Source organism: Leptinotarsa decemlineata, unplaced genomic scaffold (genome assembly GCF_025532065.1).
Source record: "Leptinotarsa decemlineata unplaced genomic scaffold, Ldec_3_MD MMD2_tig00002974_RagTag_RagTag, whole genome shotgun sequence".
Lineage (NCBI taxonomy): Eukaryota > Metazoa > Arthropoda > Insecta > Coleoptera > Chrysomelidae > Leptinotarsa > Leptinotarsa decemlineata.
This window is the reverse complement of record NW_027412578.1, coordinates 4384925-4412705: the sequence shown is the minus strand read 5'-3', so window position 1 is coordinate 4412705 and position 27781 is coordinate 4384925. Positions and strand designations below refer to the sequence as shown.

Genomic DNA, 27781 nt, shown 5'->3' with positions numbered 1-27781 from the left:
GACAGTGTGTTTAATTGAGAAACATCTTGTGAAACTTGAGAAGTTACCACCCATCATTACACAACTCGCCAGAGCATGCAAAAAAATTTAAAATTACCTATCCCTTGCAACTTTATGGTCGAGGACTTCTTATTTTACAACGGTGTGAAGATGTATAACTATCTGCCGAGTTACATTAAAGAGATACCAATCAGTACAGAAAAATTATTGAAGAAATTTTGAGTAGTAGACAACATTACAGTTTGACTGAGTTCTATACCGATCATTTTTAACTTAGCATATTTTATGTGTATGTATGTTTTAACCATTGTTTGTGGTTTTTTATTCAGTGTTTTTATACTCTAATTTACATTATATTTTATCTATATTCTCATCGGAGTATGAGCGATATTTTTCATGAATGAGGACATGCATGTCTAATACTTGAGGTAACTATGGAATGGAATTGGCCGATTCTTGATGAAAATCCATAAGTTATTGAAGTATCACTTTTTCGTGAGATTTCAACTATCAAGTTAACAAAATCGCAACACTTGTTTCGTTATACAAGTGTTTTCATAATGACATAATAAGGTAACTGTTATGATATCAACTGACAGAAAAAAATCAAGACACAACTGTGAATTACGAAAAACTACCCAGTGATTCGAAAATATAACATTTTCTATTCTCGTGTTTGTAGAACTACACGAGAATAGTGTTTGTAGAACTACACTGTCAACAAAATATGTCTGTAGTCATAATCCATCTCCATATTCAAATGAGAACGTAACTGGTTTATGTATTATTTTTGGATTGTCACGTTTAGATCTACTTACTTTTTGTTAAAAAATTTCTTGCCACATGTTCATCAGTGAATTTCATAGCCACGAGGCTATTTATCTGATTTAGAAGTACACGTGTATTTTTCTTTCAAAAAGCATTATCGAGACATTAATTATAAACCAATCACCTTCCGTAATACCGTGAATTTGTCCCAATGACCCTGAAATGTATACTAGTTCTATTCCGCTAAAAATAAATTAAATGATTGGCATTGTGTCAGCATTAGGTGAAGTTATGAAAGCGACTCTGACCCGAGATTTGTTGCGGAGTATTGTATAAACATAATTTTCTCTCTATTTATGCAAGTTCTTTATATTTAGACGGTTATGTATGGATTTAGAATTCTTCCATCTGGTCTTGACAAGGCATTGAAGTCAGGCCTGGTTCTGGATTATCCAGATTCAATTAATAACGGCCTCATTTATGTGTCTTATATGATTAATCCATACCTTAAAGGTGATGTATTGGAAACTAGGCTTTACGAACGGTATTCACGTAACGAAAAAAAACCATTTTTGTATGAAATCAGCGGTCCCGATGACATATTTTAGAATTTACGAGTATTGAAAGACAAGTTCACAAACATGTGGAATTCAAACACATGTAGACATAGAAAACGCTCTAGATTAGTCAGTTAACAAATTATAAAAAATCGGGTACACCTGTCACATGTTGAAAGAATTTTGAATGTGAATTATAAATATTTTTAACATTATGAGGTGGTGTTCGATTGAAAGAATTGTCAGAAATTTGAATTTTTCAACTTATCAGAGATCAACGTGCTCAACGGAATTTAGTTTTTTTCGGAAAAAATCGTTCTGTTTGTGGTAAATTAGAACAGGCTCTAGTGACAAGTGTCAATCGAGACAGTTGACACTTGACATATGAGACAGACACAGACAATACACTATTTTTGGTGTCTCAACTAATTTTTAGCTGAATAGATCAATAACGTGTTTCATTATTTTTGCTCGAATGACAATAAAAACCTTCTGTTAATAATTACAACGATATTTTTACTGGTTTTAAAAAATTATATATTGCAAAATTCTTAAATTTCAATGTCACATGTCTACCCAGATGCGAACTTTCATTAACCACATTTTTTCCTTAGAAGCGATGGTTTCTTTGAAGAATCTCAGCAAAAGACAGCTAAAGTATATCTCAAAAATGTTTTTCAAATTACCTAATGATTTTTTTGTAATGCTTCTAGGATCTAGGATTCATGGCTCTCAAAATATTATATATATGGAGACAAGAAAAAATGAAAATTTTATTTTTCCGTTCAAGCTTTCGAGTCTTTATTAGCTCTCCTTCAGGAACTCTGAAGTCATAAGAATTAAATTTGTGAAGAAACATATTCCAACAGATGAATCAGTACTTACGGATGAATTAGTACTTACGAAAAGTGAGGTTACACAAGCTAAGCCGCAACAATATATAGTAGTTTTAAAACACATCACTGATAGATGATGGAAAACACTCATATAATTGTCAAAAAACATGTAGGAACTGTTGAAATTTAACAAACACTCGTTATGTTGTGTGAAATCGATGAAAGTGACAATAAATTTAGGGCAATCATTTTTATGGACGCCTGGAGGGCATCTGTCATGTCAAAAATATTAAAACAGAAATTTGTACTAGATCTGTGTTCACAGAAATATAGAATTAAACTTTTTAAAATGCCACAGAAAGAATAACTATATCAACTCAATTTTGAAATTTTATGTGACATAAATTCCCCAGTTTCAGTAAACGGCTGGTTGCTGGTACAGAAAACCGTGTACTCTGTATTAATTCATAAATAATTTGTGTAGGTAAGAAGCAAAAATATACATTAACATTAAGAGAACTGTTATTTTACATTTAACAACAACATAACTGGTATTATTTTTGCTTCTTACCTACAAATTTTATTTGAGGTTGGGTATAATTCATGATAAAGTCAAATTAATTTGTCTTATTTTCATTTAAATAAATACAGAGCGCACAGTTTTTTGCACCAGAAAGCATTTCAAATTTGCCTCTAATCAGTTGGTGAAACTGGGGAAATTTCTGTCACACTTATAATTGAGTTGGTATCGGTAGTCTGTCTGACATATCCTCAAAATTTTAGTTCTATGTTTCTGTGAACACTGATCTACAACAATTTTCTTTTTTGATATTTCTGGGGACTTATTTATTTGAGGATTGAATTGATAAAGATATAGGAATTTTGGCCGAAGTTTTGTGTGATTTTATTCCGGTAGGTTTCACCCTCATACTTGTATTCATCTACTTTTTTATAAATATTATGTGCCAAAACTTTTTTCAATTCTTGAACAATAGACAGTAGTTAGCACTTTATATTTTTGTTTCTTATAAAATGTTGGTCACAAGTAAATACTGTAATATAAATCCATTATTCATCCACTAACGCAATGTTCAATTTGAATGTGCATTTTAACAGAAATGTAGTTGGAAAAATATATTTTCTTTCGTGGAATTGGCATTGATTATTCGTGGCAGAATTAAGTAGGTATAATATCCGAATAACCAAACCTAATTAGATCAGACTCTCGCAAAAATTATTATGCCTTTTTTTCGTTATTTCGCCAATAGAAAACATTTGAAACGAATGAAATATTCTCTTCTCGACACACTAACGACCCACCCAAAGCGAATAAAAACAAAACACTCGTTCAATCAAGAAGCTTCCTAATCATCAAACAGAGTATTCATGGAGTCGGCTATACGAAACCTTGAACAGGCCGTCCACCCCGGCACAACAGTTCCCCCCCGACACCCCCTCTCGATCTTTCAGTGACGTCCCGGTTTGCACTTGCAGTTTTGCAGTGATATAATTATAGATATGCGCCTGCGCAATCGCATGGCCTTCATACACGGCTCCTATCTTGGCTTCTTTTGTTTTTTTCCTACAAGGCGTTACGTGTGTGACGACCGGAAACGGCCCGATTGCAATTTGTTTTTTCTCTGCCAGCTTCTCCATCGGATAAATTATATCATGCTGCCGATATTAATTGGTGGACTTTCATTTAAAAAAATCATATCTGCAATTGAACCTTCGGGGTGCTAGTTGCACAACTTCTGATACGGTTTTATCTTTTTTATGGAAACGGTCTAAATGAGTTGTTTTTTCGTAATTGAATTAGCAGTTCACGTTACAGTAAAGGCGATAAGGCTCGTTTTTCGATAGCTCCAATTGTCGGAGAGCCGCTGATAGTATTTTTTAACAATCGTTACCGGGGCTAACGTCAGGTCAGGATTAATAAACCCCGAAATGTGGATTTTATGACGTAATAGCGCAACAAACAAGTGGTAAACACATTATTCATTAATGACGAAAACGATTATGACAAGTTTCGTAAACCTGTACCGAAAAAGATAATTTTATTTAGGACGATATTGAAAATGGTTTCATTCGAAATCCATCAACTTTAACAACTAATCTGCCACCAACAGTGTTTGTTGATTGACATGTTCAATACATGAACTCGTTATTATTATTGAGAGCTAGTTTAAACATCTACTTCTGAACAAAACTCAGCTGAAGATAAAAGTCAATTATTCCAAATCACAAAATATGATCCCGGAATAATCTGCAAATTATTCTACACCCTAATCAGCTAAACAAGAAATGTTATCGCAAGTTCTTTCATTCGATGAGTGTATTTTAAAAAATCAAGGTAATTATTTCACGTGCAAAGGAGAAATTTATATGGTAGTATTTGTCTTCAAAGTATCAACTAACTTCCTTGCCTTTTTTGAACGTTAAAACCATTATATCACAGAAATTCTTGATCAAAATGTTAGTTGGGTGGTTCTATTTACATGGCCACAATTACTTTACATTTTCCAAAATATAACCTGAGACCAATTTAAAAACAAAATTCTTTGGGTAAGGATTTGGAGGAACAAACAAGAAAGAATTTGAACCCAGATCTTGGACTACCAGAAGTTCCATTAGGTCCGTTATGCAGTAACCTAAATGTCGGATGGTACACAAATAGTAATTAGTTAATGAATTTGTACTGACTGAACATGTTTTTGATAAATGTTATTTTGTTGGAAAATTACTAGCATTTCTGGCGATGCGAAAATCCATTTGATTTAGAAATACATTTGACCTCGTAGCCGTTTAGATAACGGAACAAAAATTCATCAAATGTAATCATCGAAGACTAAACAACGCAGTCGACGAATAAAAAATTTGCAGCCGCCAGATGATCCAAACATTTACATTATTAGGCAGTAAAACCTAAAATATACGTCCGCAAATATTGGCAAGACTTCCTGTAATCCGAACCTCTCCTATATAAAAATAGTAGCTCGTCCTTCCTGAGACGCCGCTGATCGAGGAAACGGACGCTGATTGGACAATCCACGACAGTGTTGCCAACAAGGAGAAAAGTACCGACCCATTTTTTATCTTCACACTTTCAAACACTTCATGGTTTTTGTCACCATCTTTTACTCTGGAGACCCTTTTACCACTGACGTGTATTTTACTTTTATCAAACTGCCTATTTTACTTGGTCATTGTCCCCCCCTAATGGGTTATGTAGTATTTTTCTTAAAAAAAGACCTTACCCCACCTTCAGAAAAAAGTGATAGAGACAGAAGATAGAACAACAAACGCCAGGACGAACCACAGCCTTGAGAGTCTAAACATCATGATTTTTTGATGTACCTACTTTTTTATTTTTGTCACTGTAGTGGAGTTGGTAAAATTTCAGGAACAGGGGGCTTTTTATGGCTATTATTCAAGTAAGCGTCTATTTTCAATGAATAAATGTTTCGCGTTTTTTTTCGGATTTTGCGGATTTTTGGCATCAACCTCGCGCAAAACAACTTCATTGATTTGGCAACACTGGTGCGCCAGTCTCTATCCCTTTTCTGACGCGGAGCCAACTGAGAGCGAGAGTGCATGGCAATAAATAAAGCAAAATGGAAATTGCGAAGTAGCGTTCCTTGCCAAAAAAGTGCATCTGCTCCCAAAGCCAGGTCGGCATCAGCTGGATTTATCCGTGTTTGATAAAAGGAAGAAAAAATCCCAAATGAAGGAAATGTTTTCAGTGGGCTAGATTTATGTCGCGTTCTGTAGAGTTGTAGAAATGAGTTGTGTGGCGAACAATGGAAAATTAATTTTAGGTTGGAATTTTTGTCAGCCCGAGGAGTTATACATTTTTTGATTTCCAAAAACACTTTAGCAAAGTGACGAGTAGATTATTGAAATGAATTTTTAAGAAAAACAGCCTTGACATCGGTAGCTCCGATGTTTCGTTTTGTCAGAACCTCACCAGAAGAGACCAGAGTTGTCAGATATTAAGAACAAATTGTTCATTCTGATTCTCCGAAAAAAATGAACTATTTTTTTTAACCATTGGTAGTTGAAAACCTTTCTGTGTCTGGAAACTCAATAAGGCAACAAGGGTATTAGGAAAGTCCATATTAAAATACTCGCGATTATACTGTATATAATAAGAAAAAGTCAAAGTAATATCCTTAGCTCGGAACCTATTTCATCTCTGAATTGAGAACCATTTTTAGCGAATGTCAATTCAAACATTTAGTGTAACTTATATTACATATTTTGTATTTATATGAATGTTAACGTTCTTTATGTGCTAATTTCACAGATGTAATCAGTACTTGCGCGGAATAAAAAAATCTCAACTAAAAAGTTTTATGAAAATTTTGTGAAATTCCGCTAGATTTTTCAGGGATTATTATGTGTTTAACCTACCATTATTATTCTTGCATCGAGGAGAATGTACTGAATTTCACCTTTGTGACTAGAGAAATCGTGGACTTTGCTGTAAAAAAATTACACTCTTATCGGTTTTCTTCATGATGGATTCGACTGATTTATTGGATTTCCATTCAAGAATTCTAAGCAGGTTCTTTCTTTCACAGTTCTAATTTCCTAGCGATACGATGTGATTCAAATGGAAAACTAGTAGATTATTGATTCTCGTTTTCCTGATAAATATGATACTTTTTAGAATATTTCAACACATTTAATACTAATCTAAACATTTATTATTTTAAAGGGTAGGCTGAATAAAAATGGATTAAATTGGATTCTGAATATTTGACTAATCGAGCTGCCGGATAATAATTAGTGAAAAAAAAATGAGGAAAATGTAATTTTGTCTCACAAAATTGCAATACGAAATTTCGTGAAATTTGTATAGAAGTGAAAAGCGAATGAAAATTTGAATTGTTTCGTCATTTTAGGAGGAGCGTATGACAAGAGCAACAAAAATCGATTTCGATGCTACAGCTTTTGTTATTTTTTATAAAGGTGACAATACCTACACTGAAAGTTGCATCAAATCCTTAAAATCGTGTATTCTTTTTACACTGAATGAAATCCAGTGACAAAAACGATGAATTTTCAGGATATTTAAAAAAATCACTGTAAAAAATTCAATTGTAATTGAAAATAGATCGGAGCGCTTCACTTCCGATTTGTAAGTCGATTTTCAAAAAGTCAACGAACCAGAAAAACGTAATTTTTCTCATTTTGCTTTCCATGTCTATTATGGAGCTGCCGCTCTCAATGGAGCTGAGGGTAGTTTTTCTTCGTTCTCAGGAGGTTTATCACCTTTCAAGGCAGTTTTCGACAATGTTTCTAATGTATCATCATTAATGTATCATTATTTTGAAAACTAAATTAGAAGTGAGGTTGTGTATGTTGATATAAGGTGTTTAGTGCCAGGAGAATCAGCACACACTTCGAACAGATGATTTGGTTGACAGTCAAAGCCATCTGAGCCCTTGGATCGTAACGTAATTTTTATTACTTCAGGAATTCGGCCTGAACCAACATTCCGAAACGTTGTTTGGGCCAATCCGGGCGTCCGTCATCGCGAACCGCGATCACTTCCAATTACCGCTCGAAGAACAAGTGAAATGGTGGGCATCGGCTTCGTTTTCATAGCCATCTATATAACTGCAAGCTGCGACGGACGGTCAGTAGTTCGTCGACATCGTCAGCGACTTTCCGCAAATCCAAGGTCACCCGCTTTGTAGATGCATTCTCGCACTCACTCTCCGTTTCGCTTCCGTTTTACCCGCTCTCTTTGATTACAGTGTCTGCTTCTGGAACAGTGTGTCGCTGCTCTCTAACTACATCGTATTCACTCTCATTATCGTCGTCTGCGTAAAGATTGTCGATATTTCTAGGCGATTTTTTTTGAGATCAGGTTTTGCGGTTTCGCCCTAGGAATCGCGTTATCTCTAGAAGAATCCGAATGTATTTCCAGTTATATCGGATATGCAAAATTAGTGGAGAGGAAATGGCTTCCTGAGGTTACGAAAATTTGTGTTTTCATCATGATCTTTCCGAAGTCAATTTGATATAGTCAGGAAATTGCTAACAAATCCTTTTTTATCTTTGTCCCTTCACCCTTTCAGGCATGGGTTTCCACATTTCCTTTTGCCCACTCTCATTTCCCCTTCATTAATTACTTCTATTTGTTCAAGACAAGTCCATTTTGATTTGTCTTTTTCTTTTTTTCTCCACCTTTAAAACTAGGTATCACTTTATATCTTGCTTCATGAAAATCTACCTCTCTTATATAGTTCACTCGATTATCTTGTTTATTTTTTTGAGTAATTGGTGTGATCTTTCATTTCTTTCTACATTACTTTCCTTAGATGTTTCTTTTCCATTCTCTTCAATTTACTTGTTTGTTGTTTTGTACTACTCAGTTTTCACTGAAATATATTTTTGTAATGAGGAGTACTCATTTTTTCCTTTATATTTCCCTTTTCCTTAGGATTATTTTATTACATGCACAATCCCTGTTGATATTTCGTTCATTCAGCAATTCACCATATTTTGCCATCATTTACGAAAACTGTTTCCAAATATACTAATAAAGCAAGTTTTGGAAATTCGTTGCTTTTTCCAACCATTGAAATAAATATTACCCCCAAAAATTGATTTATACAAAAAAAGAAGAAACGATACTTGACACAATTGACATGAATTTTAACGATCGCATATAAGCTAAATGAAAGACTAGAAAGTGGGAAGCGACCTCTGCTGATAAACAGACGTACAAAAACTTCGCACTATGGAACATGAATAATCCATAGCAAAGAATAAATTGAGAAATTTTCCGACTTCCAGCAGCCAACAATTGGATATTTTTCAATTCAATTAATACTAAAAACAACCCCTTTAACTTTTCAATTGAAAACAGTTGAACTGACTATCCTAAAATATCACTCAACTTATGAGTTATTGAAGATGACAACGCAAAATATTATGCGTATTATGTGGTTTTCTTGTAAAAGATCACTGGATGAACACTGAACATGAAATACGACAGTCACATTATGTGGTCATCAAATTTCGTACGTGGTCCGCATATAGGAGCTAAGATGTCTATACACATGATATTTATATCTACTTGCAATATGAAAAATTATTATTTTTTAGAAACATCAACTAGTATGATAATGAGAATCTTAATAACGTCTTCGAAATATTATTCATATATTATTCAAGGCTGTTGAAAAAAAGATTTTGCATTGGTAAATGTACGTCCAAGTTTCTCACTTTCTTCATAGGTAGATTTGAAAGAATCAGTGCTGACGTTCAGAACGGTTTCATGAGAAAAAATACAGAAAGTTATCAAATTGTTATCAGAAGAAATGTCTGGTTATAGATGTTATCGTCACATATATCGTTTTCGATAATATCCCGAAAATAAAAGAAATCACTTTTTGTCGATTTCGCAAACGAATGCATATATTAAAAAACCTGTCATACGACTGCAATACATAAATAACTCTTTGATCTCAGATTAGAATAAATAACTCGAATATAAATTCCTCAAAGTATTGTTAGAATATACTCAACTCGACCGGCCAATTTTTTCTGGCAACTTTTTTTCATCATTTCAGTTGCCAAATCCACTGCAACGCTGACTGATCAATACAAAAGATTCTCTTTTTATATCAGAGTACTAATAAACCATGCTTGAATCCTTGAAGCAAGAAATAAAATTCTTTTGGTATAGTGCAAAATTTTAGTAGTGTTTACCGGATTATGTTTGAAACCACAGGAACCCATACAGCGTCTACATTGGTCTGTCTTTGGACTTCGAGAACTACGGAAGTGTAAAATTGACTTAAAATTACACATCCTGAGTTATTAGATCGTAACTTTGCAGCCACATCCTCCTTTTCGAAGGAAGTGGGTTATTGTTCAAGAAAGTACGCACGTATTGATATTTTGGACCGTTATTACAGCAATATTTATTTATGTGATTCATATGAAATTTTCAGTGATACTGACAATAATATGAGTTGATCAAAGTAGATCAATTCCATTATATGCTTATAACAAGTCATATAATACAGAGTTAAATATATAAATGAATATCTTATATATGAAATGCCCATAAATTCAAGTTTAAAGTACTATAAGAAATATTTCTATATATAAACTATACTCCAGAAAGTACTTTTTCAATCAATAATTCTTCAAACTGTGTCAGAATCAATTTTTTCTATCGACCGGTAGACATTTATGAAATCCGTAATCTACATATTTGTTCTTAACTTTAGTATCATGATCGTGACCAACTCTGTTTGGTTAGGCTGGTTTTTATGTATTTCAATTGAGAGTAACCAAAAAATTTTCTTGGTATGAGTAAATGTGTAATTTTACATAGATATTTGCAGTGATATCTGTATGTCGTATTAGTTGGAATTATGATGAAAGAGCAAAACAATTGTTTTTGTTATATTGTCACTTGCGATTTGTTTGACTTGGCGTAACATAACATATTTACTGGTTATCCCAAGTTAGAGTACTGTATATGAATATCCCCAATGTAACTGTTTTCAGGCCGTCTATATTTTTGGATGTTTACATATGGGATACCTTAAGGTTCCATCCTGGATCCACTCTTCTTTGTTATTTATATCTGAGCTACTAGTTTTTTGGGCGGCGATTCAAACATGTTTTACTTGCAAATAACACGTACTTCTTTTATTCTGATTTATTAGTATTTTTAGAATGCATACAAAAATGTCGATGAAAAAAGTTCTAACATAGTTTTCGTCAAATGGTCCGGAGTTAAACTCACAAAAAACTCTAAAAAGATAGTTTTCTACTACTACTGAGTGAATTTACAATTATCGACCAATTATCAACAATATCACCTCTCTAAAATTCTTGTATTCTTTTCAATCTTCTCCAATTGTTGCTATTGCCTTTGCATTTCCGGAACATTTTCCTACACACATTGATTAGACTGACACACTGGAGAATATCTTTCAAATTTTGAGGTCATAATGAAGAGGTAACTTTTTTATTCTTGGACTACATCATTCCTACATTATAAATGAATGAAATAATATTTGAATAATTGGGACCATTGCTTCTTGTAAAAATATCGACGCTAAGTTTCAAATCTGGTATAGACATACATGTTATGTGGTTTTTCTAATATGACATACACATAGTTGAAATATGAAAAAATTTCAACAGATGTTAGCCATTGAATCGAATGACAAATTGTGCACTGGGTCTGTATGGAGCTCTTTCAGATAATCACGTAAAAGGAACAAAGAACGAAAATCATAACTGGAAATATCCAAAATGTAATATTTGCGTAACTGATCAGTTCAATTAGCCAAAATTTAATTCATCTCTGTTATTCTGCGAATATTCATTATTTGATTTGAAAATACCGGCTGTGAATTTTTACTGCCATGCCTATATATACAGTGTGACATAGTCAACAGTCAAGAATTATAATATGTACACGTACACGCTGAGTAGTCGCTGTTGTCACGAAGAGGTCTCAAAACTTAACGAATTTTTTCATCCCACATCTCGACTCGATTGTTGGCAACCTTGAATTCATTTCCTAAAAATGTTCAAAACAAATTTCATAACGTGTAGAAATACACAACGAGAGGACATGTCCTATACGCTTTTAAAATACTACCTCCGACTGAAGAGAAGATGACACGGGTATTTTGAACAACGGTCGATTGTTTATTTTGTAATGCGACGGCGTTGGATGTAACAGTAATCTAGTGCCCTAGACAAGCCGCGGACTGTTAGACCGAGACTAGATAGATGATGATTCGCGGCACATAAAAGCATGTCCTAGGTCAGTTCTGAACTGACAGTATTGTTCTTACAAACTAGTCTAGCGGCTTTTTTGCCGACGTGTGTTATGGTGGATCCGAGAAGAAAAATCGAAGTTATGTTAATATGATACATCATACAGGGTGATCCATATTTACGCTACAGGAGATATTTGGTACTGCAATGGCAAAACAGAGCCACACCTACCTAACTGGTTTCTTCATTATATTCTCTTTCGACATTAATTACTTTCGAAAAAACATTATGAATGTGTTCCAAAGCAAAAAAAATACTCTATACTACTAATTGAATGCCAGGGCTGCGCTTATTGGAAATTTATCGTAACTGAGCAACTTGGTTATACTCAATCAAGGAAGTCATCACTGATTAGTTAATTTGGTAGTTTTTTAGAGAAAATGCAATCTCTAAAACAGAGCGCAACTTTCGCGCAGAACCTCGAAATTTTGAAAATAAACTCCGAAATTCCAAAAAAAAATATATCGACTTTCTGCGCTTCCATATATTTGCAAAGTTTACATGCCGTATTTACGAATTAATCGATTCCTATTATAAAAAATCCAGGACGATTTGCATATCGTTTTGTGGTAATTCCTACGATTAAACAGCAATAACAACAACCTGTTTCAGTATAAACGACATTGATGATGCTGAAATTTCTTCAGCATACCCAGCTTTTATTGGTTAGACCATTTGTTTCCATTGTGAACTAAAATTGCAACGTAATTTCCAATTTATAATCAAAATTGAAAATATTGATTCCTAGTAGATATAATGCAAGAATACAAGCAAAACAAAGCAAAATTACTAATCCCAGATGAGTATTCTCCTAAAGATGCCACTTAAGTTTGGTTGGAAAACTTTCTGTAAAGTTTTAATGTTTTTATTTCTTTCATTTCTTTCCATTCGTTCAAAACTTGACTTATATCAGAATTGTTCCTCAACTTGGATTTTTATCTGTTTGCAGGGAGATTGCTGTTAAGTTTTTTGTACATAATTTAGAAATCTACGAATCAGCAGAATTTCATGGTCTGAGCATAGAAGTAAAAATGGCATTTGAACATGATAACATTCTTTGTAAGTGTGCTATAGCCAATGAAAGTTGTACCAGGAGAAAAAGAAGACACGAATGGACCTTTTCACAGACAAATGGATAGCCGCCTAAGTGAAAACTACTTTTGTATAACAGTACCTCGTTGTATATTTTTAAAATTTTTTGTCGATGGTTTTTCCAAAATCTAATAAAAACGATTGTGGTGACGTCAATAACATTCACCTACTGTGGACTTGGCAACACCGTAAAACTTATTCATATTCAAAAAGTGTAAAAGTCTATTTCAAGGTTGCTAGCTCCCAATACTATGATCTTTTTTTAATAGATATTGCATTAAATGTGCGAAATTAGAAGTGCAACTCATTTTTTTTTCTGTTTCAATTCAGATATTTACCCAAACTTTCTTATCACTTGAAGACATTTGCGGTCGGTTGCCGGTCGGTTCGACGTGTGTGCTTTGTACACTCACTCGAATAGACCGCTGTGTTGTCGACCAACTCGTGTTAGGAATCATACGTTAATAGGTAAACCTTGTTAGTCCTTAGCTCGCACAAGTTTCGACTTCTGAGCTGGTTAACGTAAAAACATATTTTTTTAAACATGATGTGACATGATTTGAGTAAACTTCCATAATATCTAGGAGTCCTATATTTGTTCCGACACCATTTTCTAAAATTAATGAAAAAAATGTTGTGTACGCATTTCATACAAGCCGATTATCCATCTCCCCTCCAAAATGTTGAAGGTGACCTCTTTGATAATTCAGCACTCATAAACTAAGATTGCGATTAAAATTGTTTTTCATTTTTTCAAATCAATTTCGTACTTGTTTAGGATACTTGAGGATATTATCTCATCGCGTTAATTAAATACGGTTAAATCGCAACAAAATTTCGAAATCGGTACATATTTTTTTATACCGAGAGGCAGGTCAGTTTTAATGTGCGATTTCTGCATCATTCAACGATTACGTGAGATAAGCGTTGTTACGATAGCCCGAACAAACAAGAAAAGACTCGTATTGACTTTGCATGTTGATAACGTTAGAATTTTTTTGTTTGTCCAATGTCTGCACGTTCACATCATCTAATCGGCACATTCATTCATAAAACATGGGAAAAATCAATGATTAAATCACGAGTTCATGAGATAAAGTTGAAAGTATTTCCGATCGGTTCCCCAAAAGTATAAAAAATTAAAGACGTGCTAGAGTATTTTGCCCTATGTATGTATCAATAATGGAAAAATGAAAATGCTGGTTCAGTAAATGATTTCATTTTGATCAAATGCAATACCTCTTTGATGAATTCCTCATTCACATCTGGAACCTTTCCCGAAAGTATCAAAATAAGAAAAATCATAATAGTAACAAAAGTTACCTTTTATTCCCTGACGATACAGACCTGGCACAGTTTTGAGCAGATTAAAAAAAATTTTAGCCAGTAAAATTAGTGTATTCTCCAACAATTCCTTATAACGGTAGCGATATGAATTTTTTTAAAACGATATCGACAAATAAATCATGCAGTCATCACCTAATTTAAAAATCAAATTTTGACCTAACTTAACGCGCTTGCCACTACGACTTTAAACAATCGAATGAACAATGCAGTGGCAAATTTGTCGATTATAAATTCACTAGTGGTCTGTTCAGGAATCAAGTTGCCCTAGGTTAAATAACAGAGGGGCCCCACGTTACGTCGCGATCTATTTCGGTACCGCAAGTATCTAGTTGCTGCACTGAAAAAAATGTGGCAGAAAACCACTCTCCCTAATTGTGATAAAGGCGTAATTACTTCCAGTTACCGACATGAATTAGGAAACTTCGTAAATGAACGATACTTTACCTAAGTAGAATTAACCCCAAAATTTAACATGAATCTTTGTTATTTGGACTACACAGAATAGGTCCCTATGACTGTATAGCGACTTTTGTAACTTTACAGCAGAATATTTGGTGTACAGGAAATCTGGTCCACCCAATTTGCTACTTGGATACAGATGAAACCTTTCCTATCCTATTCGAACAAGAAAATGATTCTTACACTAACATTTATAATATAAACCAACATATTGAGTGATATTTTGAGCTCTGAAAACGTTCACTTTCCATATTTCGTACCCTAGTCCACTTCGTTCGTTTTATTATTCGATGGCGATTTGTGTTGTTTACAGTCGCCTGAAATGACAAAAGTTGTTCGTACTCGAAGCACTTCGAAAAAAAAACACCTGTTTGATAAAAACTGGTCATGTGGTTACAGTGCCTTTAGAACTGTCAATTATGATCGTTCACAAGCATTTGTCTGCGAAATCAGCAGCATGGGGTCATTCTTCATCAAGACAATTATAAATTTCAAACATCACGATAATAACTGAATATCTGAATAATAAAAAACTGTACATAAACCAAATCGCTTCTTTTTGTTTCCAAACGATTTTCCTCAGAAGCCGTGGAGAGTATTATGAACAATGAAATTCTTCTCAATGACGCAAATTACTGTTTTTTATTCAGGTTCAAAATATAAATAGGGGCTCTAGTATCACAACTGATTTAACAAGTATGCAAAATTATGAAGAGTAAAAGGGGTTGCCAAGTAATAAAACGAAGGACGTTAGACATAAAAAAGAAGAAAATAAATGACTGATGAGTATGTATGAGAAGTTCCATTTTCAAATTGAGAATAAAAAGTTTATTGTCCAAGTAAAAACTCAGTTGCAATGAGGATTTGCAATTCCCAGTTATAGAAGAATAATATACATCTTAATGAAAATTGAATCATTTTTGCAAAATCAGTTTAATAATAATTTTCAAGCATAGAAGGAATGTCAGCCTGGAAAAAATACAAACACCGGAAATTGGATGTGGAATCTCCAGATTCACTGAAATAAATATCATCGTTGATTTTGCAGCAAATTATTTCATGATTCGTTTCTTCAGATAGGAGGAACTCAAATCCATGGAAACGTCATCAGTACAAAGTGGAGGACACTGATGTTGCTTCGGCTGAACAAAATATGCAAATGAAGGATTCCAACCAGAAATTGGTTTAACATTACAATTTCTCTCTGCAAATGTAGTGTCTTTTCGACTTACTCGGTATATACTCCATGGTTAAAGTTACTGCGAAGCAAGTTTCCAAATTTTCGAAACTTCTCATTCAAGGCCTCAGTGTGTCCGGCCATTATATACAGTTCATCAATATTGATCTCTCTCATTAATTGACTGACCTACTCTGACTGGATCCGACAAGTTGCATAACTTACCAAAGACATCCGAATCAAAGTCTGAATGCCGCGAATAACAAACAAATTCAAATCGATCTTTCTTCTCTCTCTCTCTCTTCGAGCATCGCTGCATAGAAACCGAAAGTCTAGGCATTCTATTTTGGTCGATCCTGACATTGTCGGAGGTCAGTTTTTACGTAATCTATAAAAATTGTTCGCATGGAAGTTTCATCACATTTTATCGGTCTTTTGGCGGGTCTAAAGGATCTCGAAATTCAACATTTTACATATCAAATGTAATATGATACTATCTAAAAAAAACAAGCTTTATCTTTTTCGAAACAAGGTTAATAATAAAAAATTCTGATAATAATGTTTGCTCAAATACTTTTTATCAAATGTTCCTACCAAAAAATTCATACCGTTGCGTTATTTATTTGACGGTTGTGAAAAAGGTTAATTCGATGGTCGAGAATGAATGTTTTTACGAGGGACGGCTAAAATATAATCATATCCAGAAATTGTTATTAGAGTACAAGAGTAAAAAATTAATTACTTTCAGAAAGTCTCTTAAAAACACCACTGATGAAATTTGAATACGGCATTGAAAGGAAACTTCGGAGAATATTCAGAAATCAAATTAGAGGTGCCCATAAACAAAACTGAGCTATTCTTTTTTTCGAGTAACTACGAATCATGAATATGATCGTTAAGCCCGTTGTTGATAATCTGAAATGAAACAATATTGGATAACTAGAAAGTCTAAAATAGAAGTGAAACTTTCTTTTTCCGGGTACCTCAAATCAAAAATTATAGAAAAATTGAATATGAAAGGGAATTATGAAGCTTCCAACGCAAAATGTTACAGATAACCGAGAATATGAAACGGCGAAAACCTTAGTTGTAACGATTGTAATAACAGTTAAGTTGGCCATACGAAACGCACAACAAGATATATATTATTTGAAATTATGATGGATTACCGATGATTTCGTAGGATCAGAAATAGCTAAGTGTGACAAAAACAGGAGGAATGATGGCGAAGATTTTGTATACGTTCCTCATAAGTCACACGACAGAAATGGTCCCTGACCCTTGAAACCTTATCGAATGTTTTTATGCATCAAGGATTTGCTAATCTTTTTTATCGACTCAATATTTTAATTTCGCAATCTCCTCCACATGAATTGGCGACATAGCACACAATCAGACGGTGTTTTTTCTGCCAACTTGACCTGCCTTAACTTGAGAAGTATTGCTTTGCCAAAACCACAAAATAGGCAAATCGGGGAAATAAATTTGGGACGGCGGAGAGCTCGTTTTAAAAATAAAAAAAGCGCAGCGAAAAATAAATGCGTTCTGATGGGGAAATGTAGCCCGTCATGATGTAAATTATTTTAAAATTTTTATGTGGGACGAAAATAAAACAGTAGCTGCTTCTGTTTGACTTTGATCCGATTTGACTTTCTGGAACAAATAATATACAGGATACGGAAAAAGGGTTTCCAGACTAATATAAATAAATAAATTCTAGTCTCTATTGCTGATGATTAGTTATAAAACAATAAATATTATTGGTAAACATGCCTTCAGTTAGTTGAATAGGAATCTGAACTTAATTGTTACTATTATAATTGCCCACTATGAATATGTAAATACCGAATGAGCCTGAAAAAAGACTCCTTCCTTACTCTCAGGTTTTTGAGCTAATAGAAATAGAATAATTTTGTAACACCAAACTATATAATTTGACAATTTTCAAAAGTTTTCAAACACCTGATTGATCTGTGGATACTTACTTGCTGGATATGATAATAATTTCAAAATGATATTGGTAGATCATCCAAGAAATCTTCAGTACTATTTTCAAGTACAAATCCATATACTTCACAGTTTTCACCAAATTGAAATGCGTTATGAACAACGACTATGACGAATACAAATTTTAATCTTCACATGAAATCTGTGATCAGCAGATTTTGAGAGACTCTTAGGTCTTTTGTGTCTTTCCTTATTTAGATTTTGTTTTTCTATTTTGTTTTTTTAGACTTGAAGTAAACCTGTTCTCAGAGCCACCCGGTATACATGACGTTTGAGGAGTTTAATTTCATAATCATAGTCAATAAACGGAATACTGAGCAGCTATAAGACCAAAAAAATATTGCATTTTATTGTAATTTTCACCGATATACGAAGTTTAAGTTACTGTTTCGGAAGAAGTATACACCTTTTTCAGTATCCTACTCTTTCGATGCGTGGGGTAGTGATTTGATTTCAAACTATTGTGGAAAGTACATTTTTTGAATAGGTGTTTAATGACTTCAATCAACAACCCTCAAATTAATACCTCTAGAAGCCAGAGAAAAAGTATAGTATTTAAATACTTACTGGTCGGAAAAGGTTGGTAAAACTGTTGGGACATGTGGTTAGGAGGCCTCTGTCCATGGTGCGTGGTCCAGGAGAGAGGATGTCTGGGGAATAAATTGCCTACTGGTGAATGGATGTTTGGTTGCAGCCTGGCCTTGAGGTCGTCCGATGTGTGGCCACTTGAGGAACTGTCTACGTCCGACACGCCTGAATCGGCTGGGCTAGGAGGCAAGGAACCTGGAACAAAGCGGGGAAACACTTCAAAGGAAGAATTTCTTTCAATACTAAAATCAATCAAGTCTGAAGTCTAGAGCTGCAGAACTGCAGAAAAGGAAAGAAAACTCTGCCATATAAGTTATATGCATTAGGGGCTGACATGTGCATCTTGCGGAACACCCGCGTACAAATTTCTGGAGTTGATAAAGTTTTGTGGCGTTCACGTTCTCCTGGATTATTATTAGCAATCCGTATGACCGTGAGTATTTCACTGAACTAATTTCAAGTGGCATATTTACGAAAATATTCATTAAAATAACCGAACAGTGAGTCGTTGATAACTTTACTTCTAACCGGTTTTTAGGTCGTCGGTCATTTGGATATTCGATGACGATTATAACGTTTTAATATTTTGCATTTATTCATAGAAATCAGCAAGATTATGCATCAAATTTTTTCAACAAATTCCATAGTTAGCTCAAGCTGAAATAAACGTGATATTATATCATAGCGAAATACATGTTAGGAAAGTATTAACAATGAAATGAATGAAAGATGTTGAAGTCGAACATTATATTTGGAAATACATTTATTTTTCAAAATTCTTTTCGACTAATTACTTGATGATACGAGAGCCCAAAATCATTGCATCCATGATCTACCAACAGACGGTGAACTGTCATATATGTCACTTATAGTATGAGGTCGGGACATTGATCCAAACTCTTTCTTAACTAAGAACAACATTGAATTAGTGGCAATGACGTCTCCTCATACGAAGACATCTTGAAATGAATCGATAAAAAAGTCAAATAACGAATATAAAATAGAGTTGTTGGTTTAGTTATCAACTACCACATAGTACTTTAACCAATAACTTTCGCGATGTTCTCCAAAGATCCATTCTAGGCCTCTGTTGTCTGTTGGATTGAAAGTTATTCAAATAAAAGCTATTTGTTCATAAAGGCGACATCCACAGTTGTTTATCAAATATCAATCATTAAGTTAGGTCATGACAGTTGAAATGGTGTGTGCAAAGACAACTAGCAATATCTATCACAATGTTATTTACAATGTCGCGAGCCGGACGATTGAATCTTTAACATTGAAGCAAAAATGCATTTATACTGCTAAATATTGCAAATCAATCCACTGCAGATGAAGAAAAAATCGCACGAAAGAAGCGTTTCACTATTTTTGCAGTAAATTTCCTGTTTTGGCTCTCGAGCTGTTTTATTGTCTGAGAGTTTACTTTTTATAATAATAATTATTATTACTGTTTTTCCGACTCAAAATATACTGCTAAGCATGATAATTACCTGGCAACACTGGCCGTGTTAGTATGGCCTGACGTGCTTCGCAAACACAATATAAAAAAGTTCATATAACCCAGATAATGATCTAAACACAACATTGATTTTTTCATAGACCAACCACACTCACAATTTTATCTCCACAAACACTTATTCAATTTGATGCTAAGTATACAAAGACTAACACAAAATGTCTTGGGCAAATGTCATGAAAATATGAATTAGCCCGATCAAATTAATCAAACATAAAACTTCTATTGATCATAACAAGAAAATATATTTTTTAACTTTCCGCTTTTAGGATTTTGGGAAAAAGTCCATACTGCATGACATATTTACAATTGTTTGCCATTTAAAAAAAAATGTGGGAATGCTCCAAAAAAAAGTTTTTATTCCAAACATTCGTTATGGAATTGAATGAGATTACATTCACAGGATTCCTACACAATATACTAAATATCGAGATTGAGTAGTAGAAAGCCAAAAACTGTCTTTACCAAAAATTGATCACTCCTAAAAATTTAACCCTTTCAATAAATTAAACATATGAAAAACATAAAGGTCTTTCAAATAACTTTTTTCTTACTGTAGAAGACAATATTTTTCTATTGAAACTGTTACGTAACGTATTTGCCTTAACATAAACTGTGTAGGTGTAGTCTCAAGGAACAATAAAGTTGGATTGAAATGAATGTTTTATCTCAATTCTTTTGAAATATTTAGATAAATACTTGAGTTTGAATATATGTATATGAAAATCACAAAATCTTATGACGTTTTCCTTGTTATTGTACTGATAGAATTATCCATTGTTATGTACTTTTTAACAAGCAAAATAAATGAATTATTATTATTATTAATAAAAATCAATTTGTCAATTCACGTCGATCCGCAAAAATCAGCTGACGGCCAACGGTCGGCGCACATTTGTTTTGACAATCGCACCCGAAAATATGCAAATTCGAATCGTAAAAATTCGTTCGTGAACAAACTGGGCCTATATACACTACCGGCTCGACGGGGAAGAAAAAATTGCGAACTGTAGGACGATCAAATAAATCAAAACATATTCGTGGTGGTGAATGAGTATGCAAATTGCAAGACAATTCACGTGACACCGTCCCACCGAAAGAAGTAACCCGAAGTTCTCACGTAGGTATATCTTTTGATCGAAAAGATCGACTAACCAACGGTCAGCCTAAGTAACGACATAATCTGGAATCCTGCAGCGGACCAAAGGGGTAGCGCCCTTGGCCGGAAGGGTGGGCAAAGGGTTGCCGTAGCTGGTCCGCAGCAGAAGAGTGACCCCGTCCGGTATAATAGATATGATTAATGGGCAAGAAGGTCGCGAGGTCAGGCCGGACATCGAGGGATGGACCGGACATCTACGGTGGATTTAAAACCTGTTCGATTGTTAGGGCTCTTCCACATGCTATGGGGTGTGTTGTTTATTTACTACCCTTCGAACAAAGACGCTCCAACTAATGACGATTTGCCGGCGCTATTTTTGTCTTCCTCTCGCTCTAGCACACGGGATTTCTTTCACCTCTGCGTCCGTGAGGTCGCATTCTTATCCTGTAACTTGTCCTTCACGATATCTAGGAAATTGCTGTTTAATTTTTTCGGTGCTGGAATTGACCCCATGGGAACCGACAATGGACATTAATCCTTTTTTGGGGCTTAGGAAAACATTAATTATGTTTTTGATAAAGAGCTCGTAACTGTCCTTTTAGGAGTTTGAATGTATGGGAAAGGTTATCAAATTTATAACGATAATGTACATGATGCATGATTTATATTATACACTTATGGATGCTCCTGACTCAAAATCCTGAACTTCAAGATATTTCAACAGGTGGTCTGGATTGAAAATGACTTGAGAGAAATTCGCAAAATTACTTGTTCTGGTTCTAATGAAAACACTTTTTCCACCCCACAACTGAACCCCCAGATGTGGGAAAACTGTATTCATTAGATTATTTACGCTTGAGGTTCCAATTGTACCTATCAAGTTATGGGACTGTTGAATGTTGAGATGATTTGTACTGAATGATTCAAGTTAGGATTTCATTGTGTAAAATGTTGGTCCCAAACCCATCATTAATGGAAATTGACCTACCTAAAAAATATAGAATCTGAAAACTTGACAAGCATTTCGACATACTTGGAATTCATGAAATTGCAATTTTACTTCAAGTTATAATCAAATTGAAAGAAATGTAAGTATTAGTTTGAATTCTTCCCAAGAAATATTCAGGGAGAATAGGATATTATGAACTCACCATTTTTCAGAGCTTACTTTGAGTATAGTAATTGTATCGGAGAAGAAAAAACTACCATAAGTACAAAGTGTTTCTTTATTCATTTGTTTCACAAAACCCCCTCTTATGAAATTTTTTCGGGTAGCTATATCCTCCATCTCTTCCTATCGAGTAAGCACGTGTCAAGTATTTATTATATCTAACTGAATCAATTATTTATTTACTATCGATTACACCACTAAGACCCATATATTCCATCAAATCGTTTCCACAATTTTTAAGGACGCTGAATTATGTTTGACCAAATTAGGTATTTATCTAGTAGTAGAGATTCTTCGACATTCAGTGGAACTGTCCTTGTCTATAGATCAATAATGTCGCTAGATTGTGACATTCCAAACTATAATGACAGTAAACAAATTAACAAAGTGAACATTACATAGATTGAAACGTTTCTGAAAAAGTTGAAAACAACAGAAATAGTTGAAACGGTTTTATCATTTCGGTGTCACAAAGAATGTTTTACTTCATGCCGGAAATTACATTCACTTAGATAACATTATTGAATAAAACATGAATTTACTCATTCAACAAAATTGATTAAATTGATAAAAGTTTTCGATAATTGAAACATAATGTGTACGTGTAGCTTTCTTTTGATATCCCTATCTAACTAGATAGAGATTAACAATTTCCAGGTTTCATAATCGAAATGTATGACAAGTTGCGAAAAAACTTCTGAATATTTCATAACGGTAATCAAGCAAGATAAAAAAACAGCCATGTTCCAATTGAATCTTATCAGACCAAACTTCGATGCATGACTTGTCGGATCATTTTTGTGTTTGGCTCTTCAGCTTCCTTAAAAACTTTTCCTGCTAATGGCTGTCGAATACTTTCACCATCAACGCTGGTGTTCCCCAGGGATCCATACTGTATATCAACGACTTATTGAAAAAAAAAACAGGAATCCAATATATTGCTTTGCTGACGACACTACACTTGTCTCATCATTCCATTTGGATTCCAGGACATCGGCTACGGAGGCACATCTTCAAAGGCAGCAGGAGGTTGCATATCTTAATGAGGATCTAGAAGTAATTTCAAATTTGGGTGAAAGTAACCACGTTCAATTGAATGCCACACAATCGGTTTTCTCCAAAAAGATGAATGTCTCCTATAATAATGTCAGCTCAGACAATTCCGATTTCTGCTTCGATAAGTTTGTTTTGAGGTTCAACTCAGTACACCTAGAACTTCACTGTTTGAGAACTCTATCAATTAGAGAACTGCGTTTATATGGAATAAATATCCTAGAACGTTTTTCCAGATGGATTTAACCTCCAGCGCTTTAAGGATTATTTTATAGTGCTTGTGTTTTGTCTTTAAAAAACATAAAAAAAGACCACACTCTGAATGTTATACAGTCTGTAAAACCGAATCAAAAACTTCTTTCAGCCCTTATACAGCAAAAAACAGCGTTTTGTCATTATCATTCATAGCCTTCTAATCTTAACACCATCGTATTTTTCTTGCCTACTGTACCGTCGAGGTATCCATTACTTTGTTTTGGTCGGAGTGGTCCATTTCGTATTATCCTTCAGCCCTAATCAAGTGCTAGATCTTTTGTAAAGCTACTTGTAATGGCATTGTTGTGACAAATATCGCAGATTCTTACCTGGGACCCATCTCACACCTTGCGTAATGTGATAAACCATTTACATACCGACTTTTCTAATCTTCTAGGCGATAAAAGGCGTAAGTAGGTCGATCTCCTGACCCCTTAACGAGAGGTAAGAGTTGCACTAAATCTTTTGAGAGTTGATCTTGTTTTCTGGCACAATGGTAAAAATAAAAAAAAGAAACTTGTTTTGGATCTATGTACTGGGGTTTCTTAAACGATTGCCAAACTGATACAAGACATTTTTTTCGTGTATTCATCAATATATTTCATAAATTACTATTTTTGATCAGAACAATCCCTTGTAGTGAGGATAATTAACCTCTATTCTGAAAGTCTAACAAATGGAAGCTACCATGAGAAAATCTTCATCTTCGTCATTTTGAATTTTTTGTTGTAACCTTAAGTTATAAAGTTTAATAAAACAGAACAAACTTCAAAAGTTGAAAAACATTTTCAATTGTGGCTCAGTGGCGTAATAATATGTTTAGAGTGTTTTTAGACGCAATCTAATCCTACCACGTGCCTTCGAAAAAATTTGATAATTTTGTTGGAAACAAGATGCAATTAAAAATTTATGAAAAAATGTCCAAGATATCAGAAGTTGTGAAGATAAATATTTTTTATTTCGAAATTTCGCCATCTGTTTTTGTTTTTGATTATGAAATGTAGATTCATTCAATAGAGGAATCAGTATTAGCTTGTGAATCATTTTCAGAAATATCTATTATTTACAGTTGGCTCGAATCCGAAATTTTGTCTGCTGTATAAACAGTTATTCCATGCTATTCAATTCATTATCCATTTAGTGTAAAGGTAATTTTTAGAAATGCACAGTTTACCCGCCATTAGCAAAAACAAAAATAGAAAGTTCATACAGAATATTAAAAATTCTGCACTTGTCTGTATTCTGGATCTGGTACCAAACTGAACACCAGAAACGATAAAAATTTGCTACCAATTTCATGCAATGCATTTGAAAAAGCGAAAATACCTTAGTGCTTTATCTTGTGATGTTAGAACGGTTAAAACGGCCAGGTAATAAGACAAGTGTCTTATTCCGAAACTTCGAAGTCCGCCATTGAGGAAATGATAATAAATAAAAAAATCTTAAAGTTTCATTTCATGAATAAATATATTTTCAAGTAAGGTAGATATCTTGTTTTTTGTTTTTATCTTTGTTTCTTGCTTTTTCACACTGAATACAATTCAATTGAAATTAAACGAACGTGATTTTTTTGGTCCAACCAGTATTAGTGGAATACATATACCAAAAAACGTCATGAATAACAGTGACAGTATTGACAATTTTGGAAATTATTTCGACAAAATTTTGATTTCGAGTTTTTCCACTACCCCTTCCCAAATATTCCATTGATTGAAATGGAATGAAAAGTAGCACAATGATCATTCCGGTATTGAAATCGTAGAAAAAAAAGTAACGCAGCTATAATACTGTTTCTTATATGGAGTTGTAATTTGACTGCATTTTGCATTTAATAAAAATTAATTTGTGATATTATGAGTGTCATATGATTCCCCAACAAGAAAAAACATCAACTATAGACGGGACAACGAAAGAATACACACGCGTCATCAATTTGGGCATTCGATATCAGTTGACGAACTTATGAAAACTATGTAGCTCCAGCTGTGCACATCTAACCTTTTATTTTTGAAACTCACTAAAACAAATCCCATGTTACGGATTCGGGTCAATGAAATTTATTTTTTGCTATGATTATTAACACGCGTTTATTAGCTTCATCTGTATGTATGTATGTTTGCTTGTTTGTAACTATCCTTTTCATTTCATATTTATTCCCGTTTGAATGCTCGGGATCTGTATTATTTATTTATTTATTTATTTATTTATTTGTATCCAAACAGACCAAAGGTCTAATTACATGGATAATTAATATAAAATAATCTTCACATTTCAATAATTACAATTATGAGAGTCAGTTGTGTACCTACTCAAAAACTTTGAGGTTGAATAGCAATGAACTATATATACTCTGTTATTGAATATAGTTGTGCAATAAAATCGATAATGGTAATATATGTAAATTAGCTTATCAATAGAAAATCATATTCGTGCACAGATGAAAATACTAAATATAATAAATTTGTATGCGTATCAAACAGATGTAGTCAAGAAAAAATCTAATATTGCTCTACGAAATACTCCCTGAGGTAGAGTCCAATCTAAATCTATTTCTAGCACACTACATGTATTGGCCAGTCGTAGCATGGTCACAGCATGGTCATTATGTATCTGTATTCGATGTTCTTTAAAAACGTGTTTTTAATTTTTTTCAAACCATATTTATTGAATATGAAATTCCCACTATTTATTATCATTTATTTTAGTATATCCTAAAAACAAATCCGATGTTGGTATGTGTTTTATGGCACATTTTATTGTTGACGTATGTGTATACCTCTATTGTCCCAACTTCAGTATATTTATTCAAAGGTAGAGCGAAAGCAGAATTATTCCACCCATCCCGGAGATTCCTCAAATTACATTAAATGCCGTGAGCGATCTGGCCCTTCTATGTCCTCATAACGGAATTACGCTATTTTCCCACACTGCGAACGCATTTATCTATTTCAAGGGTTGAAGCTTCGTGAACCAGACATCCCCACGCTTGACCACTGGTCACCTAGGACGCTGAAAAAGTTCCTGTTTGTCTAAATAAATAAGCGGTCACTTATAAACTAGTTCTCGGTTTCGGTTTGATGTAATTTTTCCGATAGCGCTTTTGTTATGTAATTTTTGGAGACGTTGCTCGAATAAAGGGTCGAAGGGATTGAGCGTATAATTTTTCGCTTAAAAATTCACAAAACGGCTGCGGGTTTCCAAGAGGGATGACCGACAAAAATCGGTAATGCTATATTCGCAAGCTGTCGCTGTTCGTTACTGGGAAAACTTGATTTTGCAGGTAAAAGTCCGAATTTTTAGGATTACGGTTGATAGAGGAAGGGTATTCATTTGGGTATTTTCAGGCTAATGAAAAATGGCGATTTATTATGCAGTAGTAATTCATCGAAAGAGTTTTTTTGAGATATTTGTTCATGTTTTTGTTTAAGTTTTATCGGCGTTTGTAGCTTCTGAAAAACGTGTTTATTATGAGAAATTTTTATTAAACAGTTTACAAAACTGTATTACGTGTTTTCTCTTTGTAATATCTTCACTAGGCGTGTTATGAATTCTAAACAGTGCGTATTATAAATGTATAAATTATTATTTTAAATTAGAATTATTTTCACAAACATACTGCCTAATAATGGTAACTACTTGTGTTCTCTTACCAACAAATAAATTTAACAAAAGATAATTATGCAAGTCTAATTATCATTGAGCAAACGTGAATTCTTGAATCTGATAAATTCTAACCATTCCAAGTTATTGAGTGTTTTTTCTAATCCAAATGTAATACGTTATGCCAAGAGATAGGTTTCAAATGTTGAATTGGTCTACTCTTTCAGAAATTACTTGGATTTTTTCTTTTACTTTGTGTGTAATAATTTTATTATTTTTTTCATTTCTTCGGAGGTTACTCTATTTTTTGTATAATGATGGAGAACCAGAAAGCCATACAGCGTTTTCGCAAAATACTTCAATTCTAATTTACACTTTTGAAGAAAATTTTTCTCATTTGACCAATATAAAGTTTCGGACTGTGT

The 27781-nt window shown here is 33.8% G+C and overlaps 1 protein-coding gene across 1 annotated transcript in view; it reads right to left on the bottom strand.

Moving 5' to 3' along the window:
- Window positions 1-27781, bottom strand: part of Eip74EF (Ecdysone-induced protein E74) — a 569772-nt gene that overhangs the window by 13370 nt on the left and 528621 nt on the right. The window contains 1 exon segment of the mRNA XM_074177301.1: window positions 18639-18854. Within this exon segment, the coding sequence (XP_074033402.1) occupies window positions 18639-18854 (216 nt within the window).